The sequence below is a fragment of the Heterodontus francisci genome, chromosome 4 (assembly GCF_036365525.1).
Source record: "Heterodontus francisci isolate sHetFra1 chromosome 4, sHetFra1.hap1, whole genome shotgun sequence".
Lineage (NCBI taxonomy): Eukaryota > Metazoa > Chordata > Chondrichthyes > Heterodontiformes > Heterodontidae > Heterodontus > Heterodontus francisci.
In genome coordinates this window covers 156,238,503-156,258,173 of record NC_090374.1, presented here as the reverse complement: position 1 = coordinate 156,258,173, position 19,671 = coordinate 156,238,503, and the positions used below count along the sequence as shown (strand labels likewise).

Here is a 19,671-nt window from a genome sequence, read left to right as displayed (position 1 = left end):
GGCACCCCTGCCATCCCTCCCGATTTCCCCCCATCCACCTGTCAGCCCACTTCCAAGAGGGGCAAGGGGGGGGGGAGCATAAAATTCTGGCCGTAGAATCATAGAAAATTACAGCACTGGAGGAGGCCATTCAGCCCATCAAGTCTGTGCTGGCCCTTTCAAAGAGCAATCCAGTTGGTCCCACTCACCAGCTCTTTCCCTGTTATTTCTCCTTCGAGTATTTATCCAGTTCCCCTTTGAACAATACTATTCAATCTGTTTGCCCGACCCTATCAGTTGAGCGCATAATTCAAGCTGACAGTTCAATGCAGTACTGAGGCTGTGCTGCATTGTTAGAAGTGCCATCTTTCAGATAAGATGTTGAACTGAGGCGCAGTCTGTTGATCCATATTTCAAAGAAGAGCAGAGGAATTCTCCCCAGTGTCCCTGCCAATACTTACCCCTCAACCAACACCATTGAAACAGTTTATCTGACCATTATCACATTGACCTGAATTTTGTGGTAAAAATAATGGTGAGGCTATCACCGGTATTAAAGACAGCAACTTCCAGCACCTGCAGATGCCCAGTTAAACACTGAAATCAGGAAATTGCTGTTTTAGTTAACCTGTTCCTCCAGAGATTTTGCTGTAACTGCATCTGAAGTGGCATAATAACATACAAACATAAGAAATAGGAGCAGGAGTAGAACGTAAAACATTTGGCCCCTTGAGCCTGCTCCGCCATTCAAAATGATCATAGCTGATCTTCTACCTCAGCTCCACTTTCCTGCCCACTGCCTGTAACCCTTGATTCCCTGAGAGATCAAAAATCTATCGATCTCAGTCTCGGAGATACTTAATGATAGAGCATCCACAACCCTCTGCGGTAGACAATTCCAAAGATTCACAACCCTTTGAGTGAAAAAATTTCTGCTCATCTCAGTCTTAAATGATCGACCCCTTGTCCTGAGGCTTTGCCTAGGAAGTAGGCCATCAAGTCCTGAGGATTTGTCAGCTTTCAGTCCCTTAAGTTTCTCCAATAATCTTTTGCTGCTGACGTTAATTACATTAAGAGCTTCACTCCTATTAGCCCCAGGTTACTCTTTATTTCTGGTATGTAATTTGTGTCTTCTTCTGTGACGACAGACACAAAATATTTGTTCAATAGCTCTGCCATTTCCTCATTCCACATGACAATTTCTCCTGTTTCTGCCTCTAAGAGACCAACATTTACTTTAGTTACTCTCCTTTTTATATCCTTGTAAAAGCTCTTACAATCTGTTTTTATATTCCTGGCTAATTTACTCTCAGATACTATTTTATTCCTTTTTTATCAACTTTTGGTCACCCTTTGCTGGTTTCTCCCTTTCCTCGGGTTTGCTGCTATTCTTTGCAACATTATAAGCCTTTTCTTTTAATCTACTATCCTTAATTGCCCTGGTAAACCAAGGATGGATCTATCTTGCTGAGCTTTTGGCTGGAATTTGTCATTGAGCGAGAGGCCCCATCCACTGGCTGAAAGGTTGGTGGCGAACCGGCCCCCACCGGGCCTGGGGACCCAGACTGGGATTTTTTGCTCCCCAGGCCTTTAATTGGTCTTGGGCGGGGCTTCCACCTCCTTGAGGGAGGATGTTCTGCCTAATGGAGCTGCCATCCAATCAGTGGGCCAGCAGCTCTTAGTCCAAGCAGCGCCACCGGGAGCGGTGGCCACTGCTGGTACCCAGCCATCGGAAGATGAAGGTCGGCACTGGAAAAAAGGTAAGTATCCCCGGCGAGGCCCTAAAAATCAGTCGGGCCCCGGTGAGGCAAGGGGGATCGGTTAGGGGGACAGGGGGAGTGTTGTGCGTTGGGAGTGGTTGGGGCTTCAGGGTTGGTCCTCGTGGGGTATGCTGCCCGATCAACAGGGCCCCACCCAGCCCGCAACAAGGCTGCCTGGTTTCATCAGGCAGGCTTTGTGAGGCCTCGGCCATCCGCCAGCCAGTAAAATACCCGTGACAGTGGGCGGAGGTCCTTAAGTGGCAGTTAATTGGCTACCTAAGGGCCTTGATTGGCATGGGGCAGGTGGGCCATTTCTCACTTCCGCCGCTCCGCGTAAATTGGCAATGGGGGCTGGAGTGGGTAGGAAATGCACCTCCCACCCCACCCGCCTCCAGCCCACTTGTTTGGGGGTGTAAAATTCCAGCCTCTGTTTTTTATTGGAATGTATTTTGTTGAACATTTTAAATTGTTTCTTTAAATGTTTTCCACAATTTTAGCACCATACTTTTTAATCTATTTGGCCAATCAATGTTAGCCAGCTCCTGTTTATGACTGGAGTATGTTGCTTTCAACCTTATTATGGAATTCAGTTGGATTATGAACACTTTTTCCCAGAGGATTTTTTACTATGAGGTTACTAATTAAGCCTGCCTTGTTGCACAATACCTGATATAAAATGACTTTATCCCCAGTTGCTTCCACAGCATGTTGTTCCAGGCATCTGTCACAAAAGCATTCTACAAACTCATCTTCCAGACTACCTTTGCCAAGTCAAATTGATGCATCAGGCTGCTACCTAGCAGTTCAAGGTGAAGGCCCACTACCACCTTCTCAGGGCAACTAGGCATGGGCAATAAATGCCAACCTGTCCTATGACAGCTGCATCCTGAGAATGAGTAAAAAAGAAGTTGAGGAATGGGATGGGGTGAAGGATGCAGCAAGCTACTTTGTACAGTTTTGCATATATATAGTGTTACGACCGAGCCAGGAACAATGCAAAGTCAATTCAGTTCTATCATGCCACAGGTCGCAGCCTATGATTAAAGTTCTCCCACCCAACTGGAAAAATAGCCAAATTAAACCCTCTAGTAACCCCCAGAATAAAACAAACCAAACCAGGTATCTTTAGACAACAACAAATTAACTATTTATTAAAACTAAATCTTCAACGCTATTAAGATAAACCTATGTCTAAAGACCTTATAACTTATTTTAATCTATCTCCCCCATTCACATGCATACATTCAAAAACAACAGTAGTCCGGTTAACCAGTTTTAAAAGTAGCGGTTTTAAAAAATTAGCTGTTTCTTAAGAATAAATAAATAAACCTTTGCAGGTTACATTCCTGATGGGTGAGGTATTCTAATGTAGAAATTTTGATGAAACTGTCTGTTCTTGATAGGCATTCAAAACACTTTGGCTATAGCAGGCATCAAACAGTTCTTTCAATGTTGAGTACGGCAATAGGTCAACTTGAATTTTAAACTATCTCAGTTGAAACTTTACTTCGAATTCGAGCAAACACAATCAGTCAAGAGAGATTCAATCTTGAAGCAAATATTTCCTGACTTGGAAGTAAAGAAATTTTGCTACCTTCAGCAATACAAATAGTCTCTTTAAAAAAAAAAAGGCAATTTTTTTCTTAGGCAATTAACTCTGCCTGTAGTTCCTTGTCAAATATTTGCTCAGAGAGAATAGACAGCTCTTTTCCTCAGTAGCACACTGTGCTAGAGTCTCGCAAAAGCTAACTGGTTCAGACCTGTTTTTGCCAGTCAAATCGAAACATTATACCATATGACTTCTTTCTCTCCTGCTGTGGTCTAGGTAACAAATGCAGCTGGCATACTGTGCCTCAGAAAATCCAAAAGCTTCTCTCCCTGTCTTAAAGGCACACTGTTTCAAACAGAGTCTTAAAGGCACACTCTTGTAATCTGAGGAGAAAATAAATATGGTTCCGTGACAATAGTTTAATCGTGCAGGTTGAGTTAGCTTGAAAAAGTGACTAAACATTTGTTATTAGGATTTCAGTACACAAAGTATGGCTGCCGTAGGAAGACTGACAATAAAATGGTTCACCGTAGCTACTGTGATGGAGACAAAAAGCCAAAACCCATCCGCAGGATGTGTAACCTGCAAGAATGTACATTGCCTGTGTAAGTATCAGTTGTTGTTGATGCCTGCTCTGTTTACCTCCCTATCTGAAAATCTGCTTTCCATAAAACCAAACACTGCTGTTTCCTCTGAATGGTCGTAGATTTTGAGACTGTTGGCTGGCTGGATACAACCAGTGAGGCAGTGAAGCATTTTTCTCCTTGGCAGTAATGATTCTCTTGAGCACTGATGACTCCCCTTGGCACGAATGGTTCTCCAAGGCATTAATGGTTTGTCTTGGCACTAAGCATTCTCTTTGGCACTAATGGTTCCTCTTGGCATTACCACTGAAAAGGTGTCTGCTAAAGGATTGACAGTTTTCCAGTTTTTATTAGATTGCAGTGGAGGTAAAGGCCAGTGGCAAACAGCACTTTGAAGATTTTAAAACTGTTTATCACCAATGAAAATTCTTTGCAACCCATTTCCTCTCACTTGTGGCTGAAATCCTGGCCACAGTTGGCAAGAGCCATTGGAACCACAACAAATAAAGTTTGCTTTGTGCAGTCTGACTGATGCTTTGCCACTGAGCCTGGGTTCCCAGTGTTCCATGTTCACTGCAGCAATCAGACGTTTGGCCTAAACCCTGACATTTCTGAGGGGTCGTTCAGCTGGCCAAAGGGTGGTGGGCCAGACTCTAAATTCACTCAAGTGGATCCTGAGTCTGCTCAAGCACAAGGTGCAGACCCCAAACTAAATCCTAGGGAGGACAACGTCTGCAAGGGGGCATCAGTGGCTGTGAAGGTTGTGACCATTCAGAAGTCTGCAGTGGAGCTCACGCCAACAGTTAGTTGGCAACTGTTCCACTGAGTGTGTACTGAGCGAAATTCCTGGCATGGTGGAGAAGTGGCTTCCCTTGCTGGAGAAATGGCTGCATTGAAAAAACTGGATGGAATCCTGGTGGCATTGGGTTCCACCCCAAATTGTTGTTCATGATGCCTGTTGATCCAAGCTGGAATTTTTGGCATATTTTATATCATAACCCAACTGATTAGGTCTGTTTGGCACCAGTTTAACTTACTGATTCCTATCCGGAGCAAAATCCAGATCCCAAATTCCCAGGGCTCTGAAAGTATTTCTGTGTGGTGGTGGTCTGGGAGCTGTATGTATTACTGTTACTGATCCAGAATGTCTGAGCTCGTTTCTACTTAATTTTCTCTGCTGTCAGAGCCAAGATTATAACTTTTGTTCTTTGTTTATTTGAGGGTGTGTACTTCTTGTTTCAATTCTCCTATCCTTGTTCCTGTTTAACCATGTACCAACTGCAGCAGAAAAGGGAAACAGGAATTAAGGTCTCCAATCTTTGCCAGTCCCACGTGGAACTGATAACATGGCACGAGAGAGAAGTTGCTGATGAACCCTGGTTGGATGTTTCGGGGCAAAATGGCTAAGGCCAAGACCTCCACATTATGGAGGGTGCTAAGCAAAGATCTGCATCCTCCCACTGTTTGGTCTTCATTGTTACTTAGCTTGCTTGAGCAGCCAGTTTCCAAATGTACCTTTTGATTAGCCAACAATTACCTCCACTGCAGTGCAAGAAAATCTTTCTTTGAAGTATAACTGTGTGGTTGTGGTTGACCACCTGATCCTTTCTTCATGGTGCCTGTGACAGATTATGTTGCAATATAATCTGTGACACTATATATGCTAGTACAGTGCATGTAAATAGTGTGCAGTCTGTCTAACTACAGTGCATGCAGATAATGTGCAGCCTGTGATTAGCGTTTGCAGATTGCATGCTGTTTGTATGGAACTACTGTGTTAACATTGTATAGACTGTGTGAGTACAGTGTGTGTGGAAAGTGTAGAATGCGTGTGGAGCGTGTGTGTGGATAGTGTGCAGTGTGTGTGAATGCAATGTGTGTGGATAATGTACAGTGGGCTGAATTTTAATGACTCCACGACGCGGGGTGGGGTGGGGGGTGGAAAATGCCTCCTGGAGAGAGCTGCCACGTGCCCCGACGTCATGAGGGCCTGGCCTGATATTGCCAGCGGCAGCGAGGCCTCATGACGGCCCCCACCGCTCGGCAACAGGACCGCCATTAACATATGTAAATAAATTTAAATCACTGCATTCATTACTTTTACGTCCACTGATAGTCGTGCCAATGTCCCGCACTCCCGTGCCTTCTGATCCCCGTCCGGGAAACTGAGGGGTAAGACTGGGGAGGGGGGAGCAGGTAGGTTTCGCAGAACAGGAGTGGGGGGAGCAGGGTCAAAGACATATTATTGGTGTAGGAGATGGTGGGAAGGGTTTTTGTGTTAAGTCTATGTACTTTGGGCAGGGGCGGGGGAGGTCAAGTGGGCAAGGGAAGTGTTTTGGGGCAGAGAGGGCAAGAAATTAATTTAATTGTTAATGGGGGGTTGGGAGAGGGGCAGAATAAATGAATTTAATTTTTTAATTAAATTGTTCTTTCAATATGTACATTGAAAGTTAGGGCTCGAAGGTCTTAAAAAATGGCGGCAGCGTCTGTGCACAGGCAGCTGACGCCATTGCCGGGGACAGACAGCCCACCCACTCCACAGCATCGGGGGAGGGGGGGGGGCGGTTCGCCCCTGCAATTTAAATGAGCTGCAGCGCTTAATATCGCCGTGGTTCCGCGACGTGTTGACCACGCGGGTGGTCGGCTGTGGGACTATAAATTTCAGCTCAGTGTGTGTGTGGATAGTATGCAGTGTGTGTGGATACTGTACTGTATCTGAGTGCAGTGTGTGTGGATAGTGTAGAGTGCGCGCAAGTGCAGTGTGTGTGGATAGTGTAGAGTGCGCGCGACTGCAGTGTGTGTGGCTAGTGTAGAGTGCGCGCGACTGCAGTGTGTGAGTACAGTGTGTGGATAGTACACAGTCTGTGTGAGTACAGTGTATGGGTAGTACACAGTCTGTGTGAGTACATATATAAGGGAGCAGATACTTCTTTATCCCCGACCTACTATATTAGCAGTTATGAGATTAAGTTAGCCTCACTATGATTGTCTTTCCAATACATTCACTGCACTGAAACCAATTTATGAAATGATTCTAGACAATCATAGGTATTACGCTCAAATAATTAGCTCCTCCTGAGCTAGTTTGAAAGCCCTCTACAATCCACAGTGACCTATTTACTGATGCCCTTTGTTCAGCAAAGTGCTCAGTTAATGCTCAGAAGAATACAAAGATCTCTGCACATTCATTTGATTTTGTGTTGCTCCTTCCAGTTGGATAGCAGAGGAATGGGAACACTGCACAAAATCTTGTGGGAGTTCTGGCTACCAAATCCGCACTGTCCGCTGCGTGCAGCTGCTGGCCGGTGGAAGGAATCGCTCAGTGCACAGTAAATACTGCACCGGAGAACGGCTGGAGAACCGCCGAGCTTGTAATCGAAAGCCCTGCCCAGCACAGTGGAAGGCAGGACCCTGGTTAGAGGTCAGTGAGCAAGCAGGCTTCATATCAATGCAACAATCATTTTTTTAACAAATCAACAGGCTTTATAGTGCATCACAATGTCCATTGGTTCTGTTAGGAATTTGCACCTCATGTTGAATTAAAATGTTGACCCCGCGCCCCCCCCCCGTGCAGCAAACAGGTGGTGTTCAATAAAAAATAACGATGGCTTTGCGTTTTCTCAGGCCGTACGGACACCATATGAACTGGAGAATGAGGTGCCTTCCCAGAAATAATAATTACAACAGGAGGAAAAGATAGAAGGACCTTGCGTTTACATACTGCCATTCACATCCTCAATACACCCCAAAGGGCAATAAAAAAGGGTACAGTACTGGTTGGTGCATATCTGTCACAGAATGACACTGGGTAGGAAGGCACAACTGTCAGTATATAACACTGCGGTACATTTGGTGGCCACAGTTCATTACCATATAACACATGTATAGAACTGGTGGGTACAGGTCTGTCACTGTATAAGACTGGAACATGTCCATCACTATGAAAGGTGTTATATAAAAACAAGTTAGTTTGTTTTTCCTTCCCTTCACTGATTTGTGCTTAATTCTTTGCAGTGCTCTGTTACATGTGGTGAAGGAATTGAACAAAGACAGGTCAGATGTCGTCCAAGTGATCAATGTGATGGTGAAAAGCCGGAAGCTACAAGAGTCTGCAGACGTCCCCCTTGTGGTGGTATGTATCTGTGACGGTGCCCATTCACCAGGCCGAAGGTTGCCAACCCTCCAGATTCTCCTAGAGTCTCTTGGAATTAACGATTAACCTGCTGGACAGTGCTGCAAGCAACCCAGAAGAAAAATTAGTGGGGCGTTACAAATTGTGTTTTTTTTTATCATTTTCTTTGAATACTTCTGTTTGTTAGTTATAAAATTATTGGAAATGGGGGAAAAAGGCTGTTGGGGTGGATGGAGGTCTTGTGATGAAACCTCCAGGAATACACCCAATCAGGGTTGGCAATCCTCATCAGTTTTTATCAGCATTTAGGTGTTGCATTGCTTAGTGAATTAAATGGAAATATTATCAGCTTTCTAGCTCTGAAAGACTGCATTGAGCTATTGAAAATTAGATGCATTTTGTGCATTCCAGACCCAAACTTGTTGCCAAGGAAGATAAGAAACGATAGATAATGAATTTTGATTTACAAACTACTGCAAAACATGTCTGAGGTGTAGGATTTATGGCTGATTTTCCTGCGACCTCCCTCCCTATTAACTTGAGTATGTTTCTCATTTCCAGCCCCTGGATCACTGGGAATTCCTGTTCTAGGCCTTCCCAGCATACACCTGGCCCTGCCATGATTGAGCCACTGGGAGAAAGAGCACAATCCTAGTTGGGGGGGGGGTGGGGTGGGGAATGTTGGGGAGAAGGAGGTGTGGTGGTTCAAAGGTTATGAAAAAAATCCAGCCTCCATTTCCCTGCCCTGTCCCTAGACACTCAGATATGATGAGGTCCAGGAGCAGACAACTGCAACATGAATTTTTGGTGCCCTGTACAGGGACAGCCAGCTGGCACTTGGGAAAGTGAGGAGAAACATCCCCTACCTGCCTCTTCTGGATATCTCCAATAGAAACCCCTCCCAACCTGCCGCAACCTGGAAAGTCCCAGACCACTGCCAATCTGTGTTAACCTTTATATTTGGGAACAAAGGTCAGAAAAATTGGCTGTGGCTTGTGTCATCCGGCCAGGCTATGAGGTCCCTGTGACTCCTGTTATCAGGCCAGACAGTTATAGAATATTTTCTGCACTTCGTAGTACCCGCCAAATTTTATTTAAGACCCTGTGTAAACAGTTCTCACTTTATTTTGCTTATATTGTTTTGCCTTTAACCCTTCAATGAAATTTATTGTAAGATTCAATTTTTGGTCATTTTGGGATTTAAAAGAGATTTACATTGAAGCTAAAAAGAGCTTACCCTTGAGGTTAGAGTGGGACCCTCAGCAATTTTAGGGCCAATTAGGGACCAATAGGGGGATTTACGCATGGAGGCGGGGGAATAGCCGAAGTATTAAATGAATACTTTGCAACTGTCTTTACCGAGGAAGAAGATGCTACCCAGGCCACAGTGAAAGAGGAGGTAATTAATACACTAGAAGGATTTAAAATTGATAAGGAGGAGGTATTAGATAGGCTGTCTATACTTAAAGTTGATAAAGCATGAGGACCAGATAGATGCATCCAAGGATACTGAGGGAACTGAGAGTGGAAATCGCAGAGGCACTGGCCATAATTTTCTAGTCTTCCTTAGACTCGGTGATGGTGCCAGAGGACTGGAGAATTGCAAATGTTACACCCTTGTTCAAAAAAGGATGTAAAGATAAGCCCAGCAACTGCAGGCCAGTCAGTTTAACTTTGGTGGTGGGCAAACGTCCAGAAACAATAATTCAATTAATGGTCACATGGACAAATGCAGGTTAATTACAGAAAGCCAGCATTGATTCGGTAAGGGAAAATCATGTTTAACTAACTTGCTGGAGTTTTTTGAGGAGGTAACAGAGAGGGTTGATGAGGGCAATGCAGTTGATATGGTACACATGCACTTTCAAAAGGCATTTGATACAATGCCACACAGCAGCCTTGTGAGCAAAATTATAGCTCATTGAATAAAAGGGACAGTAGCAACATGGATACGAAATTGGCTGAGTGACAGGAAACAGAGTAGTGGTTAATGGATGTTCTGCGGGTTGGAAGAAGGTTTATAGTGGAGTTCCCTAGGGGTCAGTGTTGGGACCTTTGCTCTTCCTGATATATATTAATGACCTAGACCTTTGTGTACAGGGCACGATTTCAAAATTTGCGGATGATACGAAACTTGGAACAGTTATGAACTGTGAGGAGGATAGTGTAAAACTTCAAAAGGACATAGACAAGTTGGTGGAATGGGCAGACAAGTGGCAGTTGAAGCTCAATGCAGAGAAATGTGAATTCATTCATTTTGGTGGAAAGAACATGGACAGACAGTATAACATAAAGTTTACAACTCTAATGGGGGTGCAAGAGCAGAGGGACCTGGGGGTCTATGTGCATAAGCCATCGAAGGTGGCAGAACAGGTTGAGAGCGTGGTTATTAAAGTATCATGGGTTTTAGTAATAGGGGCATAGAGTAGAAGAGCAAGGAGGTTATGTTAAACTTGTATAACACTAGCTCGGCCTCAGCTGGAATATTGCATCCAGTTCTGGGTGCTGCACTGTCGGAAAGATGTGAAGGCATTAGAGAGAGTACAGAAAGGATTCACAAGAATGGTTCCAGGGATGAGGAACTTCAGGTATGAAGACAGATTGGAGAAGTTGAGACTGTTTTCCTTGGAAAAGAGAAGGCTGAGAGGACTTTTGATAGAGGTATTCAAAATCATGAGGAGTCTGGACAGATTGGATAGGGAAAAACTGTTCCCACTCATGAAAGAATCGAGAATGAGAGGGCACAGATTTAAAGTGATTGGCAAAAGTGACATGAGGAAAAACTTCTTCAAGCAGCGAGTGGTTAGAATGTACTGTCTGAGTGTGTGGTACAGGCAAGTTCAATTGAGGCATTCAAAAGGGAATTAGACTATTACCTGAAAAGGAAGAATGTGCAGGGTTATGGGGAGAAGGTGGAGGAATGGCATTAGGTGAATTGCTCATTCAGAGAGACAGTGCAGACACAGTGGGCTGAATGGCCTCATTCTGTGCTGTCCCAATTCTGTGATCCTGTGATTTCTTAAAATTCCTGAATGATGAAAAAAGCACCTGAAAGTAAGAATTTCCATCCCATCTGTGTCCCCCACCCCACTGAGCAGCTGACTGTTATCCCAGCCTTATGAGCGCTGAGCAAGTTTCTCCACCAGAAATTCAGCAATTCCAGTACTGCCATTAATTCGCTACTAATTGTAGAAATGTCCCCTGAATTCCCCTTGCAGCACCTCCATCCCTAGAGTCCATGAAATCATCTATATACAGTCAATCATATACTTTACTCTTTATCCCAGAATAAAACACACCTACCAGGTTTCTTTAATAAGCAAAAAAATGATCAGTTTATTACAACAACAAAACTTATCCAGTAGCGAAGCAAAGCACAGATTGAAATATGTAAGTTCCCTTTTTAAATACCCCAGATGCGCGCACACATACTGGTGAAGGAAAAATGAAGAAATTTTCTCTGCAGGGCTCTTTTACAAAAAAAAGACTGAAAAAGGAATACTTTGGCCAAATACTTGCTAATTCTTGAAGAAAAAAAGAGACGATATGGAAGGATGTCAGTTGTCCCTTTTGGTCTGGCGTCCGGGTATATGGAAATGGATGACTAGGATCTTTTCAGAAGCAGTTTTTTCTGGAGATGTCGTGAAATACTTTGGTAGACTTTCAGAAAAAATGTGGCATCAGGTGATTCAGTTATCATACTCTGAAATCGCAGGGCTTTTTCAAAGAGGTAGAGAAAGAGGGGGACATGCTGGATTTCTCTGGGTCACTTAGAGAGGTGTAGGAAAGATGAGCTGGGGGTTTCTTTTCAGCAAAACCAACTGCTTTTCAACACTGTCAACATCCCAACTGTGCCAAAACAATATCTCAAAAGTGAAACCAATTCCTGACCCACATAAATCTTGACATGTCACTTCTCTGTAAATATCTCCCCCAAGTCACCACGGTTTCTGTTCTTTATTTATCTTAAGACATGTGATATCAGTAAAGGTTGTTTTCAAACACAATATCTCAAGTGTCCTTTCAGTGAACTTTCAACAACAAAACAAAGTGCAGCATCTATGAAATCTTCAGCCTTCCAAAATGAATCCCTTTCCACAAGTTAAATACGAGTCTGCAAAAAAAAAAATGGAAGCACTTTCGTAACACAACCAAGTTAGAAACTTAGTCCAACACGGAGGTGAGAGTGATTGCCCTGACTGAGTGTGGCATCAAGGAGTCCCAGCCAAACTGAAGTCAATGGGAATGAGGAGGAAAACTCTCCACTGGTTGGAGTCATACTTAGCACAAAGGAAAATGGTTCTGGTTGTTGGAGGCCAATCATCTCAGTCCCAGGACATTGCTACAGGAGTTCCTCAGGGTAGTGTCCTAAGCTCAACCACCTTCAGCTTCTTCATGAATGACCTTCCCTACATCATAAGGTCAGAAATGGGGATGTCCGCTGATGATTGTATGATGTTCAGTACCATTTGCAACTTCTCAGATACTGAAGCAGTTGGTATCCATATGCGGCAAGACCTGAACAACATTCAGACTTGGGTTGATAAGTGGCAAGTAAAATTATTGCCACACAAGTGCTAGGCAATGAAGATCTCCAATAAGAGAGAATCTAACCATCTCCCTTTGACATTTAACGGCATTACCATCGCTGAATTCCCCATTGACAACATCCTGGGGGTTACCATTGACCAGAAAGTGAACTGGAGCAGCCACATAAATACTGTGGCTACAAGAGCAGGTCAAAGACTGGGAATTCTGTGGTAAGTAACTCATTTCTTGACTCCCCAAAGCCTGTCCACTATCTACAAGGCTCAAGCCAGGAGTGTGATGGAATACTTTCCACTTGCCTGGATGGGTGCAGCTCCAACAACACTCAAGAAGCTCAAAACCATCTGGGACAAAGCAGCCCACTTGATCGGCACCTTATCCACAATCATAAACATTCGCTCCCTCCATCACTGGCGCACAATGGCAGCAGTGTGTACCATCTACAAGATGCACTGTAGCAATGCACCAAGGCTCCTTAGATAGTATCTTCCAGACCCACGACCTCTACCGCCTAGAGGGACAAGGGTAGCAGATGCATGGGAACACCACCCCTCCAAGCCACACACTATCCTGACTTGGAACTATATCCTGAGGGGACTTGACAGGGTGGATGTTGAAAAGATGTTTCCCCTTGTGGGAGAGACTAAAACTAGGTGGAACAGTTTATAAATAAGGGGTCACCCATTTAAGTCAGAGATGAGGAGAATTTTTTTCTCTCAAGAGGGTTGTGAGTCTGTGGAATTCTCTTCCCCGGAGAGCGGTGGAGGCAGGGTCATTGAATGTTTAAAAGGCAGAGGTAAACAGATTCTTGATAAACAAGTTGTCAAAGGGTATCAGGGGTAGGCAGGAGAGTGGAATTGAGTCCACAAACAGACCAGATCTTATAGAATGGCGGAGCAGGCTTGAGGGGCCAAATAGCCTACTCCTGCTCCAAGTCTGTATGTTCGTATGTGCTCAAGTGAGACGTGAACCCACAACCTTCTATCTCAGAGGCAAGAATCCTGCTACAGCTGGAATGGCTAGTACATTCCCCACCACTTATTCATGCAAACGGAATTTGCCCACTATATGCAATGGCTGGGATACTACCTGAAGAAAGTTTATTTTTCTCTCTCTCTCCCTGTAATGAGCTGTGAGCAGCTCCACAATTTCCAGCCTCTTTAATCAGAGTGGAAAAGATGTTGACAGAAAGCTTTCATACCAGCAATGGTGACTGGATACGTCCAGGTGAAAAATATGAAAATGTCAATTTTGCAGGAAGAGCCAAAATATGGAAAAGAAAGAACATGCGAAGCAAAGCTATTGAAGGCGAGAGGAATAGAAATTTAAAAGACTCTTGCAGAATGAAGCTGTGGCCTTTTCAGTGCCAGTGACTGTCAGTGTAAAACCTGTGGAAATGTGAATTGGGCAAGAAGATCAGACTGCAATAATATAAAAGCAAAATACTGCAGATGCTGGAAATCTGAAATAAAAACAAGAAATGCTAGAAATACTCAGCAGGTTCTGCAGCATCTGTGGAGAGAGAAGAGGAGTTTACATTTCAGGTCAGTGATCCTTCATCAGAACTGGCAAAGGTTAGTAATTTAATAGGTTTTAAGCAAATAAAGCGGGGGTGGGGCAAGAGGTAACAAAAGGGTAGGTGTTGATAGGACAGGGTCATAGAAAATAACTGACCAGAAGGTCATGGAGCAAAGGGTGTGTTAATGGTGTTCTGAAAAACAAAGCATTAGTGCAGAGAGAGAGTATTAATTGATAGAAAAATGAACAGCCCTGGCCCAAAGCACAAACATGAAAAAGACAGTGGGCAGGCACATGATAATAAAAAAAAGAATGACGAAGCAAACTAAAATAAAATAAAAAGAAAAAAGAAAAAAATAGCTGAAAATAAAATGGGGGGCCTGTCATGCTCTGAAATTATTGAACTCACTGTTCAGTTCAGCAGGCTGCACCATGCCTAACCGATAAATGAGATGCTGTTCCTCGAGCTTGCATTGATTTTTTTTTTAGATTTAGAGATACAGCACTGAAACAGGCCCTTCGGCACACTGAGTCTGTGCCGACCATTAACCACCCATATATACTAATCCTACTGTAATCCCATATTCCTACCACATCCTCACCTGTCCCTATAATCCCCTACCACCTACCTATACTAGGGGCAATTTATAATGGCCAATTTACCTATCAACCTGCAAGTCTTTTGGCTGTGGGAGGTAACTGGAGCACCTGAAGGAAACCCACGCAGACACAGGGAGAACTTGTAAACTCCACACAGGCAGTACCCAGAATTGAACCCGGGTCGCTGGAGCTGTGAGGCTGCGGTGCTAACCACTGCGCCACTGTGCTGCCCACTTGATTCCCCGCAGTGACCCCTCACAGTCACTGGGATTCCCTGCAGTGACCCCTCACAGTCACACGGATTCCCCGCAGTGACTCCTCACAGTCACACGGACTCCCCGCAGTGACCCCTCACAGTCACATTGATTCCACGCAGTGACCCCTCACATTCACACGGATTCCCCGCAGTGACCCCTCACAGTCACACGGATTCCCCGCAGTGAACTCTCACAGTCACATGGAATTGATGTTCGCTGGAACACTGCAGCCAGCGCAGGACAGAGATATGGGCATCAGAGCAGGTGGTAGTGTTGAAATCGCCAGCAACCGGAAGCTTGGGGTCATGCTTTCGGACTGAGTGGAGGTGTTCTGCAAAGCAGTCACCCAATCTGCATTTGGTCTCCCAGTGTAGAGGAGACCAAATAGTGAGCAACGAATACAGTATACTAAATTGAAAGAACTACAAGTAAATCGCTGCTTCACCTGAAAGGAGTGTTTGGGGCCTTGGATAGTGAGGAGCGAGGAGGTAAATGGGCAGGTATTACACCCCCTGCAATTGCATGGATAGGTGCCGTGGGAAGGGGATGAGGTGTTGGGGGTAATGGAGGAGTAGACCAGGGTGTCATGGACGGAACGATCCCTTCGGAATGCTGACGGGGAGGGGAGGGGAAGATGCGTTTGGTAGTGGCATCACGCTGGATGTAGTGGAAATGGCGGAGGATGATCCTTTGAATGTGGCGGCTGGTGGGGTGGAAAGTGAGGACAAGGGGAACCTTGTCACGGTTCTGGGAGGGAGAGGAAGGGGTGAGGGTAGAGATGTGGAAAGTGAGCCGGGCACTGTCGAGGGCCCTGTCAACCACAAAGGGGACGGGGGTTGGGGGGGGGGGAAATCCTCAGTTGAGGGAAAAGGAAGACATATCAGAAGCGCTGTTGTGGAAGGTTGCATCATCAGAGCAGATACATCAGAGATGGAGAAACTGGGAGAATGGAATGGAGTCCTTACAGGAAGCAGGGTGTGAAGTGTAGTCAAGGTAGCTGTGGGAGTCAGTGGGCTTATAATGAATATTAGTAGACAGCCTATCCCCAGAGATGGAGACAGAGAAGTTGAGGAAGGGAAGGGAAGTGTCGGAGATGGACCATGTAAAGGCGAGAGGAGGGTGGAAATTGGTAGCAAAGTTGATAGTTTTCCAGTTCAGGGCAGGAGCAGGAAATGGCACCGATACAGTCATCAATGTACCAGAAAAAGAGTGGGGGAGGGGGCCTGAGTAGGACTGGAACAAGGAATGTTCGACATATCCCACAAAAAGACAGGCATGATTAGGACCCATGCGGGTACCCATAGCAATCCTTTGACTTGCAGGAAGTGAGTGGAGTTGAAGGAGAAGTTGTTCAGTGTGAGAACAAGTTCAGCCAGTTGGAGGAGGGTGGTGGTGGATGGGGACTGGTTGGGCCTCTGTTCAAGGAAGAAGCGGAGAGCCCCCAAACCATCCTGGAGGGGGATGGAGGTGTAGAGAGATTGGACATCATAGTGAAGAGGAGGTGGTTGGGGCCAGGAAACTGGAAATTGTTAAAATGACGTAGGGTGTCAGAAGATTCACGGATGTAGGTGGGAAGAGACTGGACCAGGGGAGAAAAGATAATCAAGATGAGAAGAAATAAGTTCAGTGGGGCAGGAACAGGCTGGAACAATGGGTCTGCCGGGACAGTCCTGTTTGTGGATTTTGGGAAGGGGGTAGAAGTGGGCTGTCCGTGGTTGCGGAACTGTGAGGTTGGAAGCTGTAGAGGGAAGATCTCCAGAGGAGATGAGGTCAGTGACCGTGCTGTGGACAGTAGCTTGATGTTCGGTGGTGGGGTCATGGTCCAAGGGGAGGTAGGAAGAACTGAGAGTTGGTGCTGAGCCTCTGCAAGGTAGAAATCGGTACACCGAACAATAACTGCACCACCCTTGTCTGCAGGTCTGATGCAATGTGTGTACCACTACAAAGTATGCCAAGCAAGAAGAAAGGGCTGGATCTGGAGGTGGATTTAATGAAGGAGAAAACATAGCATTAATAAAATTAAAAATAATTTCAATTACAGTTTTAATGACTGCTACAGAGGGCAGTTAAAATTCACATTGTAGCATGTCTGCATTTACCGGATGGATTCTAAATCTGAGCCCTTTACACAGAATTACATAGAAATTACGACACAGAGACAGTCCATTCAGCCCAACTGGTCCAAACCAGTGCTTATGCGCCACATGAGCCTCCTCCCATTGATCGTCATCTAACCTCATCTGCATATCCTTAATTCCTTTCTCCTTCATGTGCTTACCTAGCTTCTCCTTAAAGGTATCTGTGCTAGCTATTCACCTCAACCACTCCATGTGGTAGCAAGCTCCACATTCTTCTGGGTAAAGAAATTCCTCCTGAATTATTTTAGATTTTTTTTTTTAGATTAGAGATACAGCACTGAAACAGGCCCTTTGGCCCACCGAGTCTGTGCCGAACATCAACCACCCATTTATACTAATCCTACACTAATCCCATATTCCTACCAAACATCCCCACCTGTCCCTATATTTCCCTACCACCTACCTATACTAGTGACAATTTATAATGGCCAATTTACCTATCAACCTGCAAGTCTTTTGGCTTGTGGGAGGAAACCGGAGCACCCGGAGAAAACCCACGCAGACACAGGGAGAACTTGCAAACTCCACACAGGCAGTACCCGGAATCGAACCCGGGTCCCTGGAGCTGTGAGGCTGCGGTGCTAACCACTACGCCACTGTGCCGCCCATATTGGATTTATCTATTGGATTTATTAATGACTATGTTATATTTATGGCTCCTAGATTTGGACACTCAGAAATGGAACCATCTTCTTTACATCAACCCCAGCAAACCCCTTCATAATTTTAAAGATCTCCATTAGGTCACCCCTAGCCCTCTGTTTTCTAGGGAGTAGAGCCCCAGCCAGTTCAGTTTTTCCTGATAGTTATGACCTCTCAGTTCTGGTATAATTCTTGTAAATTTTCTTTGCACCTCCTTAAGTGCCAGCTGGCTAGTCTGTAGACCCAAATTCAGTGAAAAAATTAGTCCTTAATGGGAGCAACTCTCCTGAACAGCTATAGAGGTTTTAGTGAAGAATTCTTATCTGAAAATATAAAACACTAAAATGAATTCTGTCCCAATAATACTCTTTTATTACACTGCACCTTAATGAGGCACAAACTAGAGAGTAATAGTTGTGGGACCACCTTAACAGCTGTACGTATAGGTCACTGGAGGAAGTGATGTCACGTCACACGTGACCAGGGAGCTTTGGGTGTAGCTCGATGGAGTGAGACATGTTTAGATGTGACCTGTGCAGTAACTGCATATGTTCTAGTTAAGTTATAATAAAAACCCATATTTTCTTTGGATGTTAGTTTGAGTGCTGTGAATCTTAAAATAGTTCACATACCAAAGGATTAAGTAATATTACAGTAAGCGCAGCTGTTTCTGCGCAAAATAAACCGAGCATTTAAAATGCTATAATCGGCAACTTTGAAATTGACGGTAATGCAAATGGACAATATTAGCACTTCTTGGCTGATATAAGCAACTGCCCATTTGAAATGTGGATTTTTAAGTGTTCGGGACTATAACTGCAATGGACTGCCACTCAACAATAACCTGCCCTTTCCTACTCAAGCAAAACTCAACAATTCAGATTTGTGATTTGGAACTGTGTTTACCATATCGCTCTCAGTGTTCCTCCACAGTGTATGTACATGAGGTGGTGATTAGTAGAGTTGTTGATGATAAAAGATAGTGATTGGCTGAGATGGTGATAAAGCAGGATGTTGGTTGGTTGAGATGGTAAAGCAGGCTGGTACACTGCAAGATTCTGTTGCCTCAGTCCAGCTTCCTCATTGCAGTCTTTGCATTTCAAGTGGAGGTGGTTAGAGTCTCTCTTATTGGAGGTGGTTATTGTCTGGCACTTCTGTGATGTGAATGTTACTTGCCACTTCAGCCCAAGCCTGAATGTTGTCCAAGTCTTGCTGCATGCGGGCACAGACATCTTCATTATCTGAGGAGAATTAAAATGGCAGGCAACCAGAAGATCAGGCTCATGCTTGTGGACTGAATGGAGGTGTTCCACAAAGCAGTCACCCAATCTGCATTTGGTTTCCCCAGTGTAGAGCAGACCACATTATGAGCAGCAAATAAAGTATACTAAATTGAGAGAAGTACTCGTAAATCATTGTTTCACCTGGACGGAGTGTTTGGTGCCTTGGACATTGTGGAGAGAGAAGATAAAAGGGCAGATGTTGCATTTCCTGCGTTTGCATGGAAAGATGCTGTGGGAAGGTGATGGGATGTTGGGCGTGATTGAGGAGTGGACCAGGATGTTGCAGAGAGAACGATCCTTATGGAGTGCTGAAAGGAGAGGGGAGCTGAAGATGTGTTTGGTCGTGGCATCACACTGCAAGTGGGGGGGATGTCCTCAGTGTGAAGATGGGCCTTGGTCTCCACAGGGATTTTGCGGTGGTCACTCCTACCAATACTGCCATGGACAGCTGCATCTGCAACAGGTAGATTGAGGATGAGGTCAAGTAGGTTTTTCCCTCTTGTTAGTTCTCTCACCGACCGCCGCAGGTGGAGTCTGGCAACTATGTCCATCAAACTCAACCAGCTCGATCAGTATCGGTGCTACCGAGCCACTCCACTCTTGATTATAGACATTGAAGTCTCTACCCAGAGTACATTCTATGCCCGTGCTACCCGCAGTGCTTCTTGCAAATGGCGTTCA

General features: G+C 44.9%; 1 protein-coding gene across 5 annotated transcripts in view; it reads left to right on the top strand.

Annotated features, from left to right (window-relative positions):
* Positions 1-19,671, top strand: part of LOC137369342 (A disintegrin and metalloproteinase with thrombospondin motifs 3-like) — a 311,469-nt gene that overhangs the window by 283,185 nt on the left and 8,613 nt on the right. For 4 of the 5 annotated variants that reach the window (XM_068030412.1, XM_068030411.1, XM_068030410.1 and 1 more), the window contains 3 exons: positions 3,761-3,893; positions 7,086-7,293; positions 7,887-8,004. In XM_068030412.1, the coding sequence (XP_067886513.1) occupies positions 3,761-3,893; positions 7,086-7,293; positions 7,887-8,004 (459 nt within the window). Of the gene's footprint in view, positions 1-3,760; positions 3,894-7,085; positions 7,294-7,886; positions 8,005-13,809; positions 14,097-19,671 lie in introns of all 5 variants that reach the window. The other variant, XR_010974930.1, reaches the window with a different exon arrangement.